We start from the raw sequence: 23,167 nt of genomic DNA, 5'->3' as shown, positions 1-23,167 counted from the left end.
TATTTAATATATTTCTGCCAAATTTTAATTCATTTTCTGAGGGTTTATTTCTAATTAATAATTGTTATTAATAATTAAAATTTTATTTTTATTAAAAGTATTCATAAAAAGAACTTCAAAAAGATTTTAATATTACGAGATTAACACATATAATTTACACATGTAATTACGATAAAAAAAAAGTAATGCTATATAAATTACAAAGTAGTACATTAAATTCTGTAAAAAATCTTTTGGGTTGGTATTACTATCCCGAAAATTCTAATATTTAATGTACATATTTCTGCCAAATTAAATAATTTTCTAATTATCTATTTCTATAATTAAAAATTTATCTATGAAAGATATTCGAAAAAAAAACTTTAAAAAGATTTCAATATGAGATTAATATAAGTAATTATTAATTGTGGTTAAAAAATAAACACATTATTTTTCATGCTTGTTACTTATATAAATAATAATAAAAATATAAAATTTCGTAAGTGGAGTATTAGTAAAATATAATATTTCTTCTCATAACACAATTAATTAAATTCAAACGCTAAGCAAATGTGAGAAATAAAATTCTTAATAAAATTGATCGTGATATGGTGAATCTTCAAACAAATATGATTACGTTTTCATAAAGAAAAGCAAGGAAAACATGAGTGATTAATTTAATAAGCTGAAATGTTGCGGCTACATATGTATGCCGAAAGCACACATTTGTGGTAGCAACGGACCGACTTCACATGCTCCACGTAAATGTGGTCAACCAATTAGTGCCTCGTTTTCAGCAGAGTTAACTAGAATCAATGCATTACAAACGTTTCTCAATTTAATAAGTGCAGCTACTATTGCATCATATAAATTCCGATATAATGAACAAGCCTCATCAGCCCACTATATTTACGTGTCCAATCCACAAGCTGTGTCCAATTCACATCTCTCTATTATTTATTTACAAATGTAAAATTGCAATGTAAAATTATAAGAAACTTCCTCTTATAGCAGGCAATCTTTCTTTAGCAAAAGAAATGTTCGCGTTCTATTATAAAATATGTCAATATGTATCTATTTCCAACACGTGTTTCCAACGTTTGTTTCGAGGTATCTTATAACGCGAATAAGCATAGAAGACGTGATAAAACGAAAAAATGAATTTAATTATGTTCGCGCTTAATTACCGTTGCTTAAATTTCGAGCATCGGAATATTCTGGGATCGGCCTTATAATCAGCAAGAATTGGCTGTATCGATTTCATCGATAAAATATGCGCTGCTTTATGCACTAACTCATAACTTCCCACCTACATCGAGCTATTCGATGTATCGATAATTTCGCTTTATCCCGCTCGACCAACGCGCGTTCCACCTATTATCGGAATACCGGAAAAACGATAGCGCCGCGCCATTAATCCCACTGATAACTATTATTTAAGAGAACCGCAGACCGTTCCGCATGTTATTCTTAACAAACAAAATTTGCAATAAAAATCGAGCAACCTTACCGCTAGATCTCCGCGTGATTAATGCAGCTTAATTTAAAAATATCGAAACTTATAATGTAGAATTTAATTGATGATTTAAAAAAAAAACTCAAAACTCATGCACGTTACAGAACACTGAACAATAAATAAAGAAAATATGTAATAATACAATCTGTAATCCTGCACTTTGTAAAAATAATGCGACACTAATGAAATTTTTGTAAGTATGTATAATATAAAAAAAAGCGTATCTTTGAAAGTTTTTAAAGTTTCTTTAAAATTAAATACTCAACTTTGTCCGTTCTACAATTAATTTAGCACTGTAATTTGCATGTGTATTCAGCGCTCGTCAGATAATTTAGAGATGTACCGAGTAAATATTATAGTGTATAAATGTTATAGTGCAATAGACTGGTACTTGATGGAGGCATATTTTTTTTACATGAATTAATCATATCACACTCGTGACAGATATGTATGCGAGGGTGATTGTAAACAGCGACCATCCTGCTGCTAAAACTATCATTCAGCAACGAGAGATACATATCAACAGATATGCTACAACGTACACGCACAAAATTGGAAAAAAAGAGAAAAAAAAAGGAGATAAATCTCATTTGTCGAGAGTTGTTCCATTACATACACACACAAAAGCGATTTCTATGTTTACACATGGCAATAAAAATACAGCAGTCGACTGACTTATTTATTTTTTCCACGTCTAGATAAAATTCACAAAAACTCTTTTCTCCTCTTTTTATTTATTTTATATACAGCACACAATTATATGTATAAAATTAGCGAAAAATCTGACCTGCGTAGGAATCGCGACGGATGGGGAAAAAAATCGCCGAAATACAACGAGAGTTATCGTTCGCAGAGCCCTGCGATCAGCATTTGGTATACATTCACCGAAATGCAGCCCAAAGCGAATCCAATTTCCCAGCGCGCTTCGCGACCGACATGCAGGCGATGACGCAGGTGCGGCGCACCGCAACACGGCGGCTGAAATTAATCACTCTGATAAATAATAATAACTGGCGGCACTCTCGCGCCTAGTTAGTTCGTTATTAATACGCAATTCATATTAAACGGGCTCTTCTCGCATGCCCATAACGACATACGGGGCCGAATGTACTCGGCTCTTCACCCCGACGCGCGCATTCGCTGTCCTGGACGCTTGGTGTGCGTGCGATATGACGCGCAGGGTGATACTCGTGCTTCACACGGGGCCACAACCTTGTTACTTTATGCGCGTATCGGACACATCTCATAATTAATGTGCCATAATTAATCGGCGCCGGTCCGACGCTCGGTGTGGACATTAGTATCGCGGGACATGTACCTCGTGCTATGCCACACTGTTGCGAGTTTCTAAATAACTATCTACGATGGCACGACGCGACGCGCGCGAGTTCGTCTTTGAATCTGACGAACCTGTTTCATCGCATGACAGCGGTAGTTGGAAGTGAAAAGGGACCAACCATTATATCAAGTATTCCAAGCGTAATATACTGCTTGTTGCATAAATATCCTTGAATTATTGACTGAAACGGAAATTACGGAAGTCAAAGCGCAATATTTAATATTGCGTATTATTTTCTTTAAACGATAGTTAAAAATCGCAAAAATTATGATATCTCTGATCCGCGGAAATTACAATTTTAGTAGTTACTCAACGTGATTTTATCTCAGTATTTTATCTCAGTATTAAAATAAATATGCAATTTTTTTAATGGGTTATTACATCGTAAATTACAAAATAATAACTAACTTATAAGACTGTTATATTTTTGTTAATGGGAATGCGATAAAAGATGTAAGGCAATACTATCTGAAAATAGTTTTCCCTTCAATAATAACGTTACTGAAGAAGCGGTAGGGAGTAGCAAGAAGGTCCAAGCTGATGAAGAAAGGACTTGATGAACAGACAATGGGACGAAATCAACGTTCAAACAATCACTATCTAACGTCGTTGTCAACGTAAACCGTACTGACGTTGTTGATAATTCCAACGGTAGACAATGCAAGGCTATAGCGACGAGCGAGAATGTGCTAGGTGGGAGGAAATAGGCTAGGCCGTGCGAGATAAGCTTTTAATTTTCACCCGAGTCCCAAGACCCGACAATGCCACCAAATTAAAACGCCCTTCGCGAGCGCACGGTAACACGAGGGCGCGACTACGTTTTGCATAATCACTTTACGAGCGAACAAAATCCGCCGAAATAATGGTCGACTTCCCTGACGACGATCGCGTGGTCGCGTATGCGAATATCTGCGCGATTTGCCAAATTTTACTATCGGATCGGACAGCTACGCACATGTTGTCGAAATTTACGGAGGGAGAGGTCCATGCGTTTATGAAAAAGCATCATTTCCGGCGCTCCATGTCGTGGCAAAAGTTATATCGAACGATCGTTCATTTAACCGTTTCAATAAAACGCGACGATCAGGCAACGGTAATTTTTTTTACCGTCTCGCGATAAAATTGCGTAATGGTCGATTGCAGTCAGAGAAAGCTGCGTTTACGCTCGGCTTTTAACTTTCAAAATTCGGTTTGTTAGTGTTCATTAAGAGCCAACAAAGTTTAACGAAAGTCCTACTTCTGAGAATGTAAAAAGAAAGTACTAAGTTTTCGCGTCAGGATCACTAAAGCGCAGCTATACGTAGAGAGACAGCTGCGGTGTAATGCTGCCGCAAGTTTCAAACTGTTACGGTGTAATAGTATTAATTACAATAATCCATTACAAAATCTGCGGAATATCCTGGCGGACGTAAAGCGATTATTTGTTGGAACGTGGTACTGCAACAGTGATAATCCAATACTGAGTACAGTGCGATAATACATAAGCACGCTCATAAATGAGAGAAGAGTGTTTCCCGTTTTCCGCATAGCAGTAATGTGTATACTGTTGGTGCAAATAAACAGCCTTTACTCATGTCTCAACAAAAATTAATTTCTAAACTTTTAGATACATATATGTATATAAGTCGTACGAAGATTTTCGGAATAAAAATATGAAACCAAGGCATGCCACTTAAATATATAGGTCGTTTATATTAAGTTAGTCAGCAAAGAGAAAGAAGGGTGTACAACGAGTTAACAAAGATAAAAGGTAGAGATGGGAAAGCTTTTATTTTTCACTCGACCTCTAGCGACAATGGACGGGAATTAAAGCGAAGTACCGAGCTCGCGTAATTGTTTTACGAGCGGATAAAATTCATGAAGGCCCTCGTAATATGGGCGGATGTTTTCTTTTGAGATGTCAGTTTATGCGAAACTTCCTGCGTCTTTGTCACTCTCTGTGGCATAAATATTACAATAGTACTTTTCGCGAATACTCAGTCGAAGTGGCCGGTCTCTGGAGAGTTGTCGAGACATCAAATAATGTCGATAATGAAGTCGAAAATAGCCATCGATTCGTACCACTGCCCCATATTTCTCATGAAGCTGCAAAGATCCAAATAAATGTTGCCAATAATGAAAAATGTAATCGATCATTTTTCACGTATTTTTAACAAGTGGCACAGTAGTACATATATAGAATATTATTAATATATATTATATAAGTATACATTATTATTATATAAGTATATATATATATATATTTATATAAATAGCAATTTAGAATTACATTGGGTGCATTCAGAAGCGACGACCGCTCACTGAGCAAAAAAGGGATTAATCTATTATTAATATGTTTATTTATTATAATTCGTAACGTAGAATAATTACTTTATCTAGTATAGATAATCTTTAATATCACTTTTCTTACTTATTTATAAATAAACATATTAATAATAGAGAAATCCCTTTTTTGCTCAATGAGCGATTGTCGCTTCTGGATGTACCCATTTCAATTACATTTTAAAAAAGAATTATTAAAAAAAATTAATCGTTATTTTAATCGTTATTTATTTAACATTTAAAATTACATAAATTCATAAACAGAAAGACTCAAAGAGGCAATAAATAATTTAAGGAAGATCTCAAGAAAGTTCTTTCCAGCTGTTCTTGAGAAATAGCATGCTATAGGGAAATGGCGAGGGGGCGAGAAAGAACTAAACAATACAGCTAAGGGTAGCAGTACGCGGCTAAGATTTTAAACGGAACATTGTACACCCCTGCGGTGATGGATTTATCGTAACAGTCCTCTCCCCGGCGGAACCAAACTGGAGTCCCCGTTGGCAGTTACATCGTAATGATATAGTGTCGCACGCTGCTGGAAGTTTACGCTAATGGGACGAGCCCGAGGTAAAATGTGTCCGAAGTTTGGACGTCACCGGCGCGGGTTTAAGAAGTTGTCTCGGGCGACGCTCCTCCGGGATAGAATCTATTGTACTACCGGGCTGAGCTTAGCATGTACGATGGTCCATCGAAACGACAGCGCGGCACGGCGCGGCGTAAGACACGTGGAATAGGCTTTTGTCAAGAAGTTTCTTCCCTCCGTTCGAGTTTAGCGATTATATTGGCTTAGTTTACAAATGACGTGCTGCTTGGATACACGAATAAAATATGCTTGTGCGCGCAGTCTCTCTTTCTTACATGCACACTCTCTTCCTCGCTCTTCTCGCTCTGATATCCACGATTGCAACGTTACTGGAAAATTCGCGAGAATCCAGTAACGCAGTTAACGAATTAAACAAAACATATCCTGAATTTTTTTTATATGATTGAAAAACACCGATATTTACACGCAGAAAGCGAAATTGCGAGAATATTTGTTCAGTTAACGAGATAAATAATTCATTTAGTGATCATACAAAATGTTACATCATTGAGGAGATTAGTATTTAGTATATTAAATTTACGAAACACGTATTAATTAAATCTTGCACTTTATATGTTTGTTACATCATTAAATATAACCTGATATTTTAAAATAGATTAAAAATTATTAATAGTAATTGGAATGTATACAACAAAGAAAGAAAATTAACTGATAAAGAGAAATCACTTATTTAATGTTATAGATGTGTATCTACAAATTCCAAAATCACTAAATACTTTTATCGTTAAAGATTCTTTTATCGATTTGAACTGATTTCTTTTCAGTGGCAAGGCTATTAACATGGCAAGACGATAAAAACTTTTAATAAATTTTAATAAATTAAATTTCAAGAAAAATTTTTCTGTGAAATTCGATAGTTTAATAATAAAATTTATCAACTAATTCAAATAGTCACTTTACTTAAATTAAATTTCAATTTAAAAATATTCGAAATTGGAAATGTAATAAATTACGGTCTTCCTTCGTATTTTTAATAAAGGCTCAAATATTCTTTTTTGCTAAAGATTCTTTATCGATTTGAAATTGACTTCTTTTCAAATATGACAAGGTAATTAACGATAAAAAATAAAGAACACACACTTTTAATAAATGAATTCCCAGAAAAATTTTCTTACAAAATTCAACAATTTAATAATAAAATTAATTCAAATAGTTTCTTTACTTAAGTTAAACTTTAATTTAAAACTTGTCATAAAAATACTCAAAATTAAAAATGCAATAAATTACGGTCTTTCTTCATATTTTTAATAAATGAAGATCGCCTGCAGATTATGTAAAGAAGCTGTGATTAAAAAGATATCCAGTGGTTCTAGCACTTTCTGTATATTTCCGCATAAAGCTATATCTAGATGAAAGATACATCAGCTAGTCATGACTGCTAATTTCCTCTATGTCCGTTTTCCTGGTAGACATTTCCTTAGGAGCATCACGTTTCTCTACACTGATAGTTGTAAATCTTATTAGGCAAGTTCGTATATTGATTCGATTTAATTTTCATGTTCTTATGTCATAAATCATTACTTAGAGAGTATCATGTAATTTCTTACGCGTATTCTATTTTTAATATATAATTTTAAAATTATAACGTTAAAATTTTCTCAACATTCAATTGTAAAAAAAAAACAGAATAACATAACCAAAAAAATTCATAAAATAACATGTGAAAAAATACTTCGCAAATGTCACGATAAAAATTTTTAAAAGTTCATTCCGTTGAAAGTTATAATGTACGCTTTAGTGTGTTTATGAAGTTTTTCGCCATTTCGCTAGCTGCCCCGTTAATCCAACTACACGGCCAAGATATATACATATTTAGATACAGAAATGCATAACAACGAGAATATTTCAAAACACTGCATTCTCAATTTTTAGCGCCACTTTTGCGAGTTAAACTTAAATTGCTTTAACTTTCAGACATCTCAGTTCAGTCGCATTTCATCTTCAAAATAACTTTGTAAATAAATAGCAATATTATCATGTAAAATATATATTTCTGTTATTTCTTTCATCATAAATATTTTATCAGAATAATATAATTAAAATTCTCATTGTTAAAGATTTAATTTTATCTTTAAAAAATGTAATATTTAATTACATAATTTGAAACTCTTCCAACAATGAAATAGTATTTCAAATTATCGCTTTCACTAGTTCTCATTAACACCGTAAATAAAATATCCTAATCTCTGTAATTACAAAGAGGAAAATAACGAAAGTATATAATAAATTGTTAACATCACAAATCAGAAAAAGGTATAAGCGTCATAGTAGATGCTACTTTTTGCTTTTCGACTCATGCTATCTGCAGCATGGATACAAATTTTCCTGGAATTTTCCATTACCCGGTGAACGTGATTCCGTGTCCAGCAAAGTATTATCGATGCGCTGTATTGTACTGTATCGAAATTTTCACATGCCAATTACGGGCAATCGAAACCGATGGAATGCGCTAAACAAGTAAAAAGCAAATATGCAGATAATAACGAAATTAAAATTCGTTAAGTATCGCGATTAAAATCATAAATTTCTATATGTATCCTTATGAAAATTTAATCCTATTCATAATCTGAAAATATCTTGAATTATCCCTGGGATTTTATCCCTCAATATATTATATAAAATAAATATAGCAAATACAGTACATAATGTATAACTGTTTCTTTTAAAATCATATACAAATCTGCTAAGTAACTGTGTTAAAGTGTCGTTGACTTAGCTAAAATCTTTGCACGTCAAAAAGAATTTTAAAAGTAACATAACATATTCTTTCTATCGTAACATAAAATATATATAAAAATAGTTTGCTATTTATAAAACAGAATTTAATATTTTCTGAAATGTTGTTGTTGTAAAAAATAAAAAATAATAACCGATATATACAAAATTAATAATTTTAAACTAAATATTAAAACAAAGTAATAATAAAAAATACAGTATTAATAATCAGTACAGTAAAATTTAATTTATATATATATATATATATACATATATATATATATATATAAATTAAATAATAATAATTTTATAATAAAATGATTTGTAACAATTTATTATTTGTGATTATTTGTAATAATTTATTATAATTTTGATATCGATTACAATCGGTTTGTAATTGATATCAAAATTATAATAAAATTTCTCCTTATTAAAAATCTATCTACAAATGTAAGATATTATCCGAAATTATCAAAGCTTATCAAATCGCAAAATATACAACGTATTCTCATTCACGGAGAAGTGGCATACGACGCTACTATGATTACTAATCACGCGCTTTGAGTTCATGGTCTACCACAACGTCATCGTTCATTCATCAAGAAACGTTAAGCGAGACGTTACCCAACCAAAAATTCACTATTCGTCGAGAGTGTTCTTAGTAGCAGATCTCATTTACATTCATCAGTAAGATAGTGGTATGATATATATATATATCTCAGTCGTGTCGCTATAATCAGTGTTCTTGCACAAGATTCAACGTTCATTTGCTCGCGCTTTGAGTCATGATATTAAGACTTCAATTAAACAACCTCGTCGACTTGGAAACTAATATGCCATTGGATAACTCCAACGCGTATTCAGAATGCACGTCTGTATACCTCGGACGTCGATGTGAGAAGGCAGGAAACTAGCAGGAAAATCGTTCTTCCGCATCCGCCATCTCTCCAACACTCCAATCGGCGATGTCGCCGTCGACATAGAGTCGAGAGAGACATATAGTCGGAGGGTGAGAAAGCTGTAGGTATAATGACGTGGCGTGTGTCCTTTGAAACGACTTGCAAACAGTGGCGCAAGCACTCGGAAGGAAAAGGGTGGAAATGGGTGGTTGAATGAGAGGAATCTCTTGGAATTACCGGAGGTCGTAGTTTAATCTTAGCGCCGCCATCAATTCCCGCGGAATTTAATCCTTTGCCACATACCTGTTATTTTCAGTAAGGAACGGGATAGTTTTCTATCGTTTCCGCGACGACGCGCTGCGACCACAAAAATTGAATCCTCGAGACGAATTGCTACAGGACATTTATTTTTACACGTAAATTGCAATAAGACATTTCGCACCGATGTATCATTCAAATTTTGAATATGATTATTCCTTTATATCGAAATACATGTTACTATACTATATTTCGGATATTTTAAAATATAAAAAATTGATGATTTATATTCTAATATTGCATTTTCGAAGTTTTTAAAGAATTGAGACAAATCAAATCTATTAGAAAGATAACATTATTACAAAATAGCAGTCAGATTTAGAAATTATTTCCAAAACAAAATAGAAGTTGCTATCTTTTTTGGGGCAAAAACAACATCCGCCAACAAAAATCAATTGTCTGTAACGTACGCAATTTCATTATCACCTATTGTTCAGTGAGTTCACCAACGAAAGCAAGCAAAAGGGAACCGTCGATTGTGTATTTATATGAGAGAACTCAGTTTCAAAAGCAACGGTTAAACGCAAATTAAAAACTAGCAAGCGCAACAAAAGAATGCGCACAATGAAAACTGTAATGAAAACTACTTTCTGGAGTTGAAAAGTGTCACAAAAGCATTTGAGGAATTAACCGAGTGGCCGGAACAATTCCTCAGGACTCTCTTGCGGCAGCAATTTAATATAAAATAGTTCACACGACAGTTGTGTGTGTTTCGTGCACCATGAAAATAACACAATCTCGCATCCACTGAAAATAACATTCTCGCGTTCTATCAAAGAAAGATCTTCCAAAGATTGTTGTCACATAATGATTTTATAAAATAGTATTTATTTTCTTATATAACGAATTTATTACGTGCTCATAGTTCTCTGACAAACCAAAATTAAAATATTGTAAAAGGAGAATATAATTTACATTTATATGTTCTTAGTTTTTCAATCTTGCTCTCGCAAATGCTACAATGTACGATAAAAATAAATTTTAATCTGCACACAGTTCCAATTTGCAAAGTACGAAGTTCTTATAAAAAGTTCTACTTTAAACAATTTGTTACGATCATTTCGCAAGTGACACCCATCTTTGATGCGAATGGAGTTTTCTAGTTAACATCCCTATCTCCCATGCATTATGCAAGGTGCGCGCGCATACACATTCGTCGTACCGGAAGTGGCGGTAAATCGGATCTGAAACTCCCGATATATCGCGCGAACGATGCGCCCTTCCACCCCTTTACGCGTTTGCATATAAATAATATCGCAAGATGGCGGCGCCGAATCATAAAGTTCCTGCGGAACGTGAAGTTGCGGTTTGACTACCTTGCTTATCTGTCTATATACAATGTTTTCGATCGATCGTCCATACAAGTAAAGAGCGAGAAGCGTCTCGTATCACATATATTTTTCAGATCCCAAATTTATGTATGATCTTCTATCGTGAGATCCTAAGATAGAATCCTTCCTCATCATCGAGCGATGTATATTATCGATTTAAAGCGCAAACTTGACTTAGGCATCAAATCGCTTCCAGATTCAATAAACCACTGAATAGGTGAATAATATCCTACATCGAAAAAATCAATTCGTCGATCAATTTGCTAAGGAAATATTCATAAAAAATTCTTAGATAAATCTTCTATTTTGATATTCAATCCTGCTACGTATCTTGTTAAAAAGTATCATGAATTAGCATTATAAAGATATTACTATCAGTTAAAAAAAAAAATTTTATTGTATATGTGAGATTATTCCTTGTACAAAATAAAATATTAAATTGTCTCATAAAATGATACATAACAATAAAAAAAAAAACTTTTTTATATTAATACAAATTTCTCAAGGAAAAGTGACTGCACACAACTACTTTGCTCGATCATCTCGAAACAGAAATAAACTCGTGATGATGTGGGGTTTACTAATAGCAACTTGCAACAGCATAACGAAAATATAATGCCATGCAAAGCCGAACGACACTGACCTTAGCAAATCTTTCCTGCGTGTCAAGAATCTCTATGAACAACGACACCTTATCATCCATGATCTTGAAACCGTTCCTCGGCTGCGCCAATAGCTGCTGTATCGCCTGCGACGTAGTGAGCGGCGTCGCCGGACTCGTTGCCGGCGTGGAAGTTCTCGTACCAGTACTTCCACTGCTGGAGTTGCTATTGTGAAGATGAGTGCAGCCGAGGAAGATTGGATTACCATTCGGGGAAACACCGCACGTGAACGGACGGAAGGGAAGTCCGTGAAATGTGGGGCTAGGTCGCGGAGCGGATGTGCGAAGCAATGTTTGAGCAGATGGCAGAGATAATCGTCGCACGGCACTCTGATTTTGTTGTTGTTGTTGTTGTTGTTGCTGCTGTTGTTGCTGTTGGCTCTGTTGTTGAGATTTCGACGGCGATTTAAGTATCTGATAATCGCTAGCGGCTGAAGGTAATGACCGGTATCCAGAATCCGAGGGGGAAGCAGGTGGCATGGGAACTCCTTGTGGCGTCGTAGCGATACTATGAGGTCTGGGAGGTCGAAGGGCGGCGCCTAAAGTCCAGGTGTTGGAATTTCCAGGGTTAGTCAGTATACTCAGACAGGGCCCTTGTGACGTGGGCGTGGGTGGTTGAGGATGTGGCATGGTCGAGGCGTACGCTCTACGAGGTATGGGTTGATGTAGAACCATCCCGGAGGCACCCCATTGTATAGGCTCCCCTGGTGTGCGAGCGGACGCGGATACGCTTGTTGGTGTTGTTGTTGTAGCTGGAGGCAAGCCTGTTGCAGCTGTAACGGGTGTCGAGGCGATGCTGTGAGGCCGCCTAGGTAAGGGTTGTTGGCCGTTCCATAAAGATTGGGGTGGTACAGCGCTGCGAGTTGCGGATACCACGACGACGCCGCCGCCGCCGCCGCCGCCACTGACGCTGCCGGCTGATGTACCGTTACTCCTTGGTTCCTGTTGACCGTTGATGCCGCCATTGATGCCATTGTTGTTGCTGGTGGGTAGAGATACTGGAGTACCGGCGACCGAATGGGCACGCCGTTGTACCACTCCTGGTACACCGCATGCGGTTGCATTTGGTGTAACACCTGAGCCCCACGCTGCCGGTGCTGTTGCTCCTGGTGCTGGTGCTGCTGATGATAATGGTGTCGCTGCGGCTGCTCTACCACCGAGCTGACCAAGGGGATGTTGGACACCGTGGAATGGTGGAGCGGCAATACTATGAGGACGCCTCGGTGCTGTTGGGTGTGATAACCCGTTGGGTGTAGAGCGAATTTTATTTGCGCCGGATGCTGGTATCGGGGCAGGTGGTGTGTAGAGGGGGAATCCGTGACCATTGTGACTCGGGCTACGGGTGGGCAGCTGATTGATCGGGGACGATCGCAGATTGTTATGCTGCTGTTCGTTCTGGTGTTGCTGATGTTCGTTGACAGAGCTTGCTCGATTTGAGGGGGAGGGGTGTGTTGGGGCCGGTGGGGGCGGGGGTTCCAACAGATTTTCAAGTTCTGCAGACAACGACCACGCTGAGGGTATTGCTGATAATGATGGTACTGTTGGTAACGCTGGTAGTTGGACGGTAGTTGTTGAACCGCCGCCGCCACCGGGCTCGGAGTTGTTGATTGCGACGGCAGGATTTGGCGAGGCGGATTTGTTGACGTGTGCGGTGCGTCCACCGCCGATGAGAGCGGTGACGTGCTGTAGATGACGATCATTCAGACTCGCGCGTCCGTTCACATTGCGATAGAAGCCGGGACCCGGCGCGAGATTTAGACTCGTCGGTTTTTGCTTCACTCCGCCGTTAGGCTGCGGAGAGACGGCGGGTTTCGGCTCGCCCATTTGGTTTTATCGGCGCGAGGACACAGCCGATCAGGTGTCCAAACTTGAGAGCATCGCCTTGGTTGATTGCAACTCCGCGAATACTTTCAATGTATTGTGAGTCTATTGATCTCTGTTTAAGCGCAAAATTCCCATGTCAAAAGTATCTAACTTGCAATATTTCAATGTCAAAGGTATTTTCAGATGAAAATAAGTCTTCCTCAATAATATTCTTAAACTATTCTTTAAATATTAATACAATCATGGGCGCAAAACTACTCGAGAGTTTAGTGACATCTGCTTCGTGTAAGAAAATCGATAAATTCCATCCTTCTGATAAATTCAAGATTACAGTTTATCTGCACAGAGAGTATTATACCAGATTTCACAAAGTCTATTTATATTTCCATTGCGTCTGTATTAACGATTTTATAGGTCGCTGGTAATTCGATGCAAAGTTCGATATTTTGCGAATCAATGGCACGGATTTGTTCATTTGCCACGTCGTTCTAGGCCGTTTAAATTTCAGTCACTGGTGTTTCAACAATTCAAGTAATATTTCGAAATTACAAACAATCAATTTTATGTCTCTCTACGTTAATCTGAATGAGCATGCATTAATGCATGTAAATCACATGCGTTGTTATTAATAATATTTGTTGGGTATCATCGATTAAAATAAAAATCCGTTGTCGCTTTTATATTGATTCTAGATATCAGTATCCAAATATTTCTATTTTTGAACAAATTCACCGTTTTCATAATAATGTTTCAGCCAACTCTTTGAGCTGTTGTCTCATTGATCATTATAGCGTCATAATATTCTCACTAAAGTTATCGATAATTTTCGACTAATTATTATCGATAATATTCACTAGAAATGACGATATTCATTAAATTTTCTAAATATATTTCAAATCAACTACGGACGCTATAATTTTTGTTGATGATTATATAGTTATTGTTCTTCATTAAGACGCTACTCAATAAAATTCTTCTATCCAGTAGACTAGTAATGTTAATCATTATTTCGGTTCTGAATCTTCAATGATTGATGAACAATAATGAAAGATGAAAACATATTTAGGCACGTGGCCGGTTGTTTAAACTGCATCAAATTTTAATTAGACGTCGGCTTTAATCTACTTACTAAAAAAACACTACAAGCTTTCCATCAACGGCTGATTTTCACTAAATTATCGCAAAATTTCATCGATACATGTATTCTTCCATCAGTTTATATCACGAGGAATGATCTTTATTACGTGTACACTAAACACTATCCACCACTCAAATTTTGAGATATTTAAATATATTAAAGAGAGATCAATATGACGATTTGTATTTTAAATTTTGAATAATTTTGAGACATTTCTTTAATCGTAACGATAAGCCGGTCATTTTCCTTCTCCGACAGATATTTCAACTTCCACCTATTTTCGAACTATTTTTCCAACTATTATACTCCTCGAATCGCGATCAAACAAGTATCGTTCACTTTCCTCGATCTCTTCCAATTCTTAAGCGTTCTTCTCACTGTCATTCTTGCAGTTATTTTTCCGGTTCACCGCACAATTTCTTTCACTTCTATTCATTCATCCTTCGCGCGGATCTTCTCAGACAGTTTCCTCAGATTCCGGTACTCTTACTCGTCCAGGCGACGACAGGGTTACAGTGACGTTTCGTCGTTCTCAAATTTGTCCGATCGACAACGTCTATCGTTCGCGAATTAGTGACTGGTACCATACTCTAGCCGAAGGGCACTTGCCGAGCTTGCCGAGCTTGCCGAGCTTCTTGCGAGCGAGCAAAACGTACGCGTGGTACTTCCTACCGGCAAACGGCGAACGCGTGAGTTCAATGTGCGCGGGTCAGGAATTGCAGAGGGAAGTTAGGGACAGGAGGTCAGTCGGTTGAGACTGACGCGTGGCTGCCGTGCCGGGGGCGGAGTGGCGTGCTCCTCTTTGGAATACGGCGGGATTCGAGCCGCGACGAGGCGCACGCCTGCGCCGCACGACCGATTACTACTCCCGACGTCGCTTCCTCCGCCGATCTCATCCTCCCCGTCTATCTCCGTTCCACCTCCGGTGGAAGACCTCTCTCGCTCTCATCTCCCGCTATATTCTCCCCCAGGAACATCGGCGCGGTCCTGCTGCTCCCTCCTGCTGCCGCTTTTCTCGTATCCTCCACCGACTCCGCACCGACAACAGCGACGACGACGACGACGACGATGTTCCCATTTCTCTCCAAAGGATACTGCCAGCTTGCTGTGCATCTAGCAATGCGGCAGAGAAGACGGACAGAAGAAAAGAGGCAAGAATAGAAAATAGAAACGGGAAGGAGAGAAATCGTGTTTACCCGTCCAGGGTAACGTATTGAGGACGTATCTTCTATATATATTACTATGTCCCTTTTGCATTTGTAGTTACATTTACCTGTATATTGATCTGGTTAATTTGTGACTTTGCAAATTCAATCAAATAATATCAAATTAGATATATATTTGACTTTCTCTAATTATAACATAATATAATAAAATGACAGAAAATGCAAAATATTAAATATGACTTTCTCTAGTTATAACATAATATAATAAAGTGACAGAAAATGCAAAATATTCCATCAATTAAACGTGTCGGGAATAACTTTACCACGACAGATATAATTACTGTAAAATATATCGTGCAAATTTCGGATAAAAAATAAAAAATCATTCTTAATCATATATTTCTGTGAGAAACGTAATAGTGTTAAAAAAATGTACAAGTACAAAATGAAAAAGAATGGAAGGAGCAAAATGGGATCTTTATCTCTGTAAGGACGATGCTCACTGATATTCACAAGATATAGTTTCTCGGCATCGTTTCCATTCCTCCCGATATACCCGACATACCCGACTGGTTTTCTTATGGTCATCTCCGTTTATTCTTCGCCTCACTTTTACTGTTTCCGTAATATGTACAGCATACGTCGACCATTAGAATCCTCCTTTATCGGACAGGACGAAGTGTTGACTACGAAAACGCGTAGAATAATGACAATATTCGTAGGGAGAAGACAATTTCTGCACGGTAAAAATTTCAAGCGCCGCTGAGTCATGAAAGCGATCGGTATGATCAATTTAAAAGTCGTTTTCAATAGATAGACGCGCGAATAAAATTAAAAGGAAATACGACTGAAAAAATTAAAAGAAAATACGACTAAAAGAGACGCTTATTGATATTTCTGCTGCTTTGTCGATGTAATAAGATAAAAATGTGAAGAAAGAATCGATCAAGAAGATGATGAAACGAGACTGTCGCTAACTATCTCTCCGAAAATACTACGAAGCGTCATACGCATTCATCGTCTGTCTCGCAGCCTCTCTATCTTACGCAAGTTATCTATATGGAACTGTGTAATGTAAACGGCGTGTGTCGACTGAGTCTCCTTTTCACAATCTGGCTGCAGAGACCTAACAGATGCGACCGGAGCGCATGCAAGTCGATCATGATAATGGTAATGATTTTCGCTCGTATTTTTCCCAAAAATTCTCTGAAAAAGTATAAGTAGAATAAAAGCAAATAAATAAGAAACCAAATTTAAAATACATTAAATTTCTACTATTATCTTTAAAGTCTCCTAAATTTCATAAATTTCTACTGTTATCCATACCTTATTATTATCCAATATTACTTACTATGTCAATTTTTTTATTCTGATTTCTCTCTCTCTCTCTCTCTCTCATTTTTAGTTTTTCCAAATTTAAAAATTGTTTCATATTTCCAAATCATCTCACGTAAAATATGTGTATATCGGAAACAACATACATTTTTCCCTTTTAAGTACTTTCTTTCTGTTTTAATATTTAAAATTTTTCAGTAGGCGATAATGTAAAAAAAACTGCGACAGTGATATGTGCATGATCTATCTTTTCATATATATATATATATATATATATATATATATATATATATATATATATATATATATATATATATATATCATTTAGGTAATTTTTTCTTACTTTCATGCATGTTATTACTTGCTTATCAATATTTGATCGAATTCTATTAGTAACAATTTAAATACGTGAGATTTCACAAGAAAAATATACAGAAATAGATGTAGGTTTCAACGACACGTAATTACTTTACCGCGACGCCAAACTAGACAAGCACAGAGATATTGAAGATATTAAAGACGGAAAATGAAATCGAAATTGCGTTACGCGCAAGCCTGCGATTAAAAGGTAAAGATTAAAGACGCGCGTTTCTTTTATAGCTCTATAAAAATGATGAAATGAACGATTTTATGTGAAGATAATTAAAAATTGATTGATTTTAAGCGTTATTTTCTTTTTGTGTAGAAATAAATAAGGATAATCTATTTTACATTGCATATAACAGCAAAAGTGTCAATCGTCGTTTTGATTAAAAATTTAGAAACTTAAATAAGATTTACTGTCACACGCAAAATAATTTTTATATATTAATGCTACGATAGTTGCTAACGCGCATAATACAAAAAAATTATCGACATTCAGCTAATAAATAACAATAAATGCTGTCGAATTTCCTGAGTTATATGGTCAAACAGATTTCTCTGTTTAGTCATACAACTCAGGAAATTTGACAGCATTTATTATTATATTAGGTGTTGGAATTAATTCGTAGCGTTTTACAAGTGATGGGAAGTACTTTCATTAATGTATTTTTTAATGCTCATGTGAAATAAATAACATTCTTTCATTAAAAAACGCTACGAATTAATTCCAACACCTAATAATATTTATTAGCTGAATGTGATAATATTGTATTACGCGCATTAACAGCTCTCCTAACATTATCTCGTTTGTACTACTGAATAATAATAATAATAAATGTCATATGTCTACTGTTATCTATTTCTAAAAGTTGATGACAATTCAACAATTAAAAAAATTAAACAAAGTTGTATAAAGTCTGCTTTCTATTCTTTGTTGGTCTAAGTACATAAAAAAGAGAGAATTCTTTTATATAAGAATTACAAACATAGTAAAATAAAAATTTTCTTATTATAATTATATTCTATCTGTGTTGATTGACTAAGAATAATTAAATCGATCAAAGAATTTAAGTCAAATTACGTAACAAAAAATTTTTAATGTACAATACAATAAAGTGTAATAACTAAGTATTATATTAAATAACGATCTCTTTATAACTCTAGAATGGTTGGCTATAAAAAATAAATGGATAAAGATAATTTTGTATACTTTTATATTGTTTCCTAATGCTAAATATATTAAATTTAACTTCAAGAGTTCTATCCATAATAAATTCCCATTATGTAAATTTTTGAATATATTAATATATAATTTTTTATATATATTTTATATATACTCCGTTTTATACATGCCTTTATCGATCGTATCACGATGCTGAACTTCTAGAAGGAACATATAAGTTTATTGGTATCTTAAGTAACTTGCTTAAGCGACATCAAACTTCTAGCATAAACACTGCATCATGTCGTCAAAGTCTTCAGTACGAGATAAGTTAGAGCGACTAAAAATTAAATCTTGAATAAAGAATTTCTCTCTATATATATAATGTTATCTTCAATACCTCAAGTTTAAATATATTTGCGATATACATTTGTAAGTTTAAATACATTTACCGCTTTATTATACATTCCTGTATACATATGCAGACATACACAAGAGAGGGAGAGAGGGCAGGGGGAGCTTGGCCCTCTAAATTTTGACAAAAAAAAACAGTTAATTAGAGTCTAGACATGAAAGGATTAAGGAATAACAAACAATAAATAACAGATTTCAGTCTATCAGAAATCATAATACATGGTTTCTAATAGGCTGAAATCTGTTACTTCTTGTTTCTTATATCTTATTCCTTCTCGTTATGTTCCTTACATCATGAAAATCATTTTTACGACGAAAAGTTAAACATTTATTAGCTAATGCATTGATTATGCGTTATACAAACGAAAGTTGAAAATCCCCCGAGACTTTAATATTGCTTTAATATTATATAGTATATTTTAATAAGCTTTGTGTGAAGATAAATTTTGCTCTCCTCCAGCGAATGAAATATACTGACTACAAAAAATGATTTTGCTGAAATAAAATATTTTAAAATTTAAACTATAATAAAATTAAAATATTTATAATGTTCAATCAGAATAAACTTAATTCCCTCATTATTTTGTAACATTAATATCATTAATATCATATAATAGTTACTTTTAAGATATCATCGTACGCATATTTTTTAATATCAAAACAGGTTCGACAAACTTCCGCAAATTAGCTGATAAAATAACGTCGACGTTTCTTGAATTATCCATGATTCCTGGCGCGAATACTATGTCCGATACTACTTCCTAGCTGATAGATACAAATAGAAACGGCGGTGGATGTGTACGAATACCGAAACTTATTCGATCCAATGGGCGGCTGTCGAACGAGATTACGCGAAGTTCCGATGAGGCTGCGACGCCGTTGCTGCCGGTAGATAAATCATTTGCTATAACCCGGCGCACAAAGCAAAATAATAAAAGCACTCCGTTGGCGAGCGAGCTAGGCGCCAACGGAAGGAAGAAAGGAAGGAAGGAAGGAAGGAAGAAAGGACGGACTAGTCTCGTCTCGGCGAAGGAAAACTCTGCAGTTAGATGACACTGGGCTTATATACTGGATATATAATCCGCCTGCGCAAGATACACGAAACTCGATCAAATCTACTCATAGGAATTTAAAACTAATCCAGAAATAATCATGGTTTACTATAGAACGTGTGAGAAAGAATCCGGAAGACAATTTTATTAAAATTTCCTCCAGTGAAAATTTTATATATATATATATACCACAGTTTTAATTTATTACGATATATCTGTTCCGAGTTATAATCTAATTGTAAGACAAATTCGTATTATCTACTTATTCTTCATTAGATATATCTTTTAATATACAAATATTTAGATATTTGTATACTAATTGTATAATAATATTTTATTCGTCATTAGTAATATTTTTATGAATCTCGTTACCAGCAAAAACTAAGTTGTGAAATTTGAATGATAAATCACGCTTTAATTGCGAATTTAGTCTTTATTTGCTTGGTCTGTAAATTATGAATCTACCACGAGGTATTTTCGAGAATAAACATTAGGATCGTATATCATCCACGATTTACGAATTAATTTGGTTTGCAGGTGTCGTAGGTATAACCGATTCGTGTCGTAATTAATTCTACCGCCAGCACACTCAGGCGATTCGTTCCACTCATCGCCACTCTCGCAAAGTACTCAGTGAGTACCGTGAAGTTTTCTACGATTGCAGCTCTTTGTAAATATGTATACCATTGCGAATTATATATTTCGATTAGATGTATAATGAATCTTTCAAGATAGGATACGTATTTCGGGATTTCTCTACGTGTCCGTACGGAACACTATTAAAGTTCCAAGCAACACAGGGGATTACTGGACCAAACGTTGACCGAAATGCCACAATAGGTTCGTTAGTGGACACACGTTAACCACAACAGGCAGGAAGCGCTAAATGAGGAACGATCAACAATCCAGCCTTTGAAAACCACTTAGAAGCTTGATCTGCATTCCCTTTTCTATATTTGTCTTAAATCGAGGAAAATTGAATTATTCTTCTAAAAATTTAAAATTGAATTTTCAAAACTTTTTCTTTTTTCAAGAAATATAAAATTTATTCATAACGTTAATACAATAAATGTTAAATTTCACAGACTAATATTGCATGTAACATGCAATAATTGCAATTTGGCATTTTTAAAATAAAAGAATTTACAGCAAAAATATTAATCTCTTTTTATTAATCTCCTTCCAATTTATTTACCTTTTAAAACATGCTTCATATGTTGTGCAAAATATATGAATATACCAAATTTATAAACCAAAATATAAATTCTGCAATTCGACCACTATAAAGCATTCTGCAATTTATACCACCATAAAGAAATCATTCGTCGTTTCAAAAAGACAGCGACTTATAATTTACAAATACGCGAATTTTTTCAAGTTAACGCCGACGTAAAAACACGAAACTGAAAACGGAACTTTGCAGCACGGAAAAACCGCAAAAAGAATGGGGGTTGTCATAAGAAACCAAACTCTTGTCACAATATTTCATCCTCCTCTTCGCCCTCACTTTTCACTCTCCCGCTTCTATTTCATCCCGCAATCTGGTAAAAAGTTTCATGCTTATATGTGCGCATACGAAGGCACGTCATCACATAAATGACGCGTTTCAAAATGCATGATAAGTTTCAGAAAAAAAAATCATTTACCATTTTTAAAAAATTATATATTAGAAAAAAATAACAAGTGACTTAGACTTGATTATACCAACGTTACTTTGACTTTAAGCGAAGTTTAAAAGTCTCTCTTTCTTTTTATAAAACCGATGAAGAGATAGAAAAGGAGAGAGTTTTAATCGTCGCTTAATTAAAGTAATTAAAGTAACGATATAATCGAGCCTTATTGTCTTAAAAATTAACTTCGAACTTTACAAAAAAGCTTCTTTTCTGATATATTGCAACATGTATATGAGTGATACGAGAATATCCTCTCACAGCTTAGCTGTATTATACATAAATGCGGTAAAGGCACCACGGCATCGTGATTCTTCATGAGAAGTATTCCTATAGCGGGTTCGCTTACTCGCAAGTATTTTTGTGTGCAATGAGTGGCTTTGTGAAAGGAGAATAGCTAGAGTAAGTGTAGCTGTGAAATATGGGTTACCAAGTTAAGAGTGAGGGGCAAATAGAAGTAGACGCCCGCTTTAATGATACATCCTTCGGGTCGTTTCTTTTGCAAAATCTCACTCAATTAAGTTTCCGCTTGACTCTTATCATTCTCCTTTCTCTTACTAAGCTTAGGAGAGACAAATTGCTGTAAAAAAAGCGATTTTGATTTGACGTCGTAACAAGTTTTGCATAGCAATGTGTGAGTGTATGTAAAAGCAAGAGATATATTTAAGATTGTATAGAAAAAGAATAAAAAGATTTTTCGAATCTTTACGTTATCTCGCATTAAAATATCGACATGAATCAAAAAATTTCCCAGAACAATGTTAAAATAATTAATTTATCTCCATAAATAAAACAAAATATTTAGTAAATAATAAATCAAAATAAAAACAACAATAAATTCATTGTTTGAGTTCATTGTTTCAATTACAGGATTTTTTTGTAAATTCATCCTTTTAAAATGAGATTTATTGCAAGTCCATCGTATTAACATTCATAAAAATATTTAACATTAATCGTAATATAATATAATCGTAATATGATATATAATCAGATATTTAAAATTCCCAAGCTTCATGTGATATTTTTGAAATAATTCACAAAATCTTTCGACAGATCAGAATGACGCGCGTAATATTATTGCGCATGACAAATTTGTAAGCCGGTAATCGGATGTTCCGCTTTAACGCAACAAAAATCTCATATCGTCCATTAACGCCTAATTGAAATTCTCTTTCACATCGGCAAATCCGTGTCGTTTTGTAATTGAACACGTCCTGCGTCGGACTTTCACATGATGATTATATTTTACTAAATGCATGACTGAACATTCGAACTTTTCAATTACGTCGAAACCAATTAAAATCCACGACTTTGCCGTAAAAATTAACGATTCAAGGCGAGATAATAACTTATTGCTGA

General features: G+C 35.0%; 2 protein-coding genes and 1 long non-coding RNA gene across 3 annotated transcripts in view; 1 reads left to right on the top strand and 2 right to left on the bottom strand.

Annotated features, from left to right (window-relative positions):
- The window catches only part of LOC147910432 (uncharacterized), a 97,644-nt gene extending 80,250 nt beyond the window's left edge, over positions 1–17,394 (bottom strand). The window contains exon 1 of the mRNA XM_087403316.1: positions 11,667–17,394. Coding sequence (XP_087259442.1) covers positions 11,667–13,508 — 1,842 coding nt within the window. The 5' untranslated portion in view covers positions 13,509–17,394. The remainder of the gene's footprint in view (positions 1–11,666) is intronic.
- The window catches only part of LOC105154354 (dystrophin, isoforms A/C/F/G/H), a 462,027-nt gene that overhangs the window by 238,958 nt on the left and 199,902 nt on the right, over positions 1–23,167 (bottom strand). The window lies entirely within an intron of this gene.
- LOC147910431 (uncharacterized) lies at positions 17,462–19,102 on the top strand. Its single transcript, XR_015544227.1, has 2 exons — positions 17,462–18,119; positions 18,262–19,102. It is a non-coding gene; the product is annotated as an uncharacterized LOC147910431 (long non-coding RNA).

Source organism: Acromyrmex echinatior, chromosome 2, assembly GCF_024713525.1.
Source record: "Acromyrmex echinatior isolate Ae372 chromosome 2, ASM2471352v2, whole genome shotgun sequence".
NCBI classification, from domain to species: Eukaryota; Metazoa; Arthropoda; class Insecta; order Hymenoptera; family Formicidae; genus Acromyrmex; species Acromyrmex echinatior.
The sequence above is the reverse complement of the archived record's forward strand: the minus strand, read 5'-3'. Positions and strand labels throughout refer to the sequence as shown.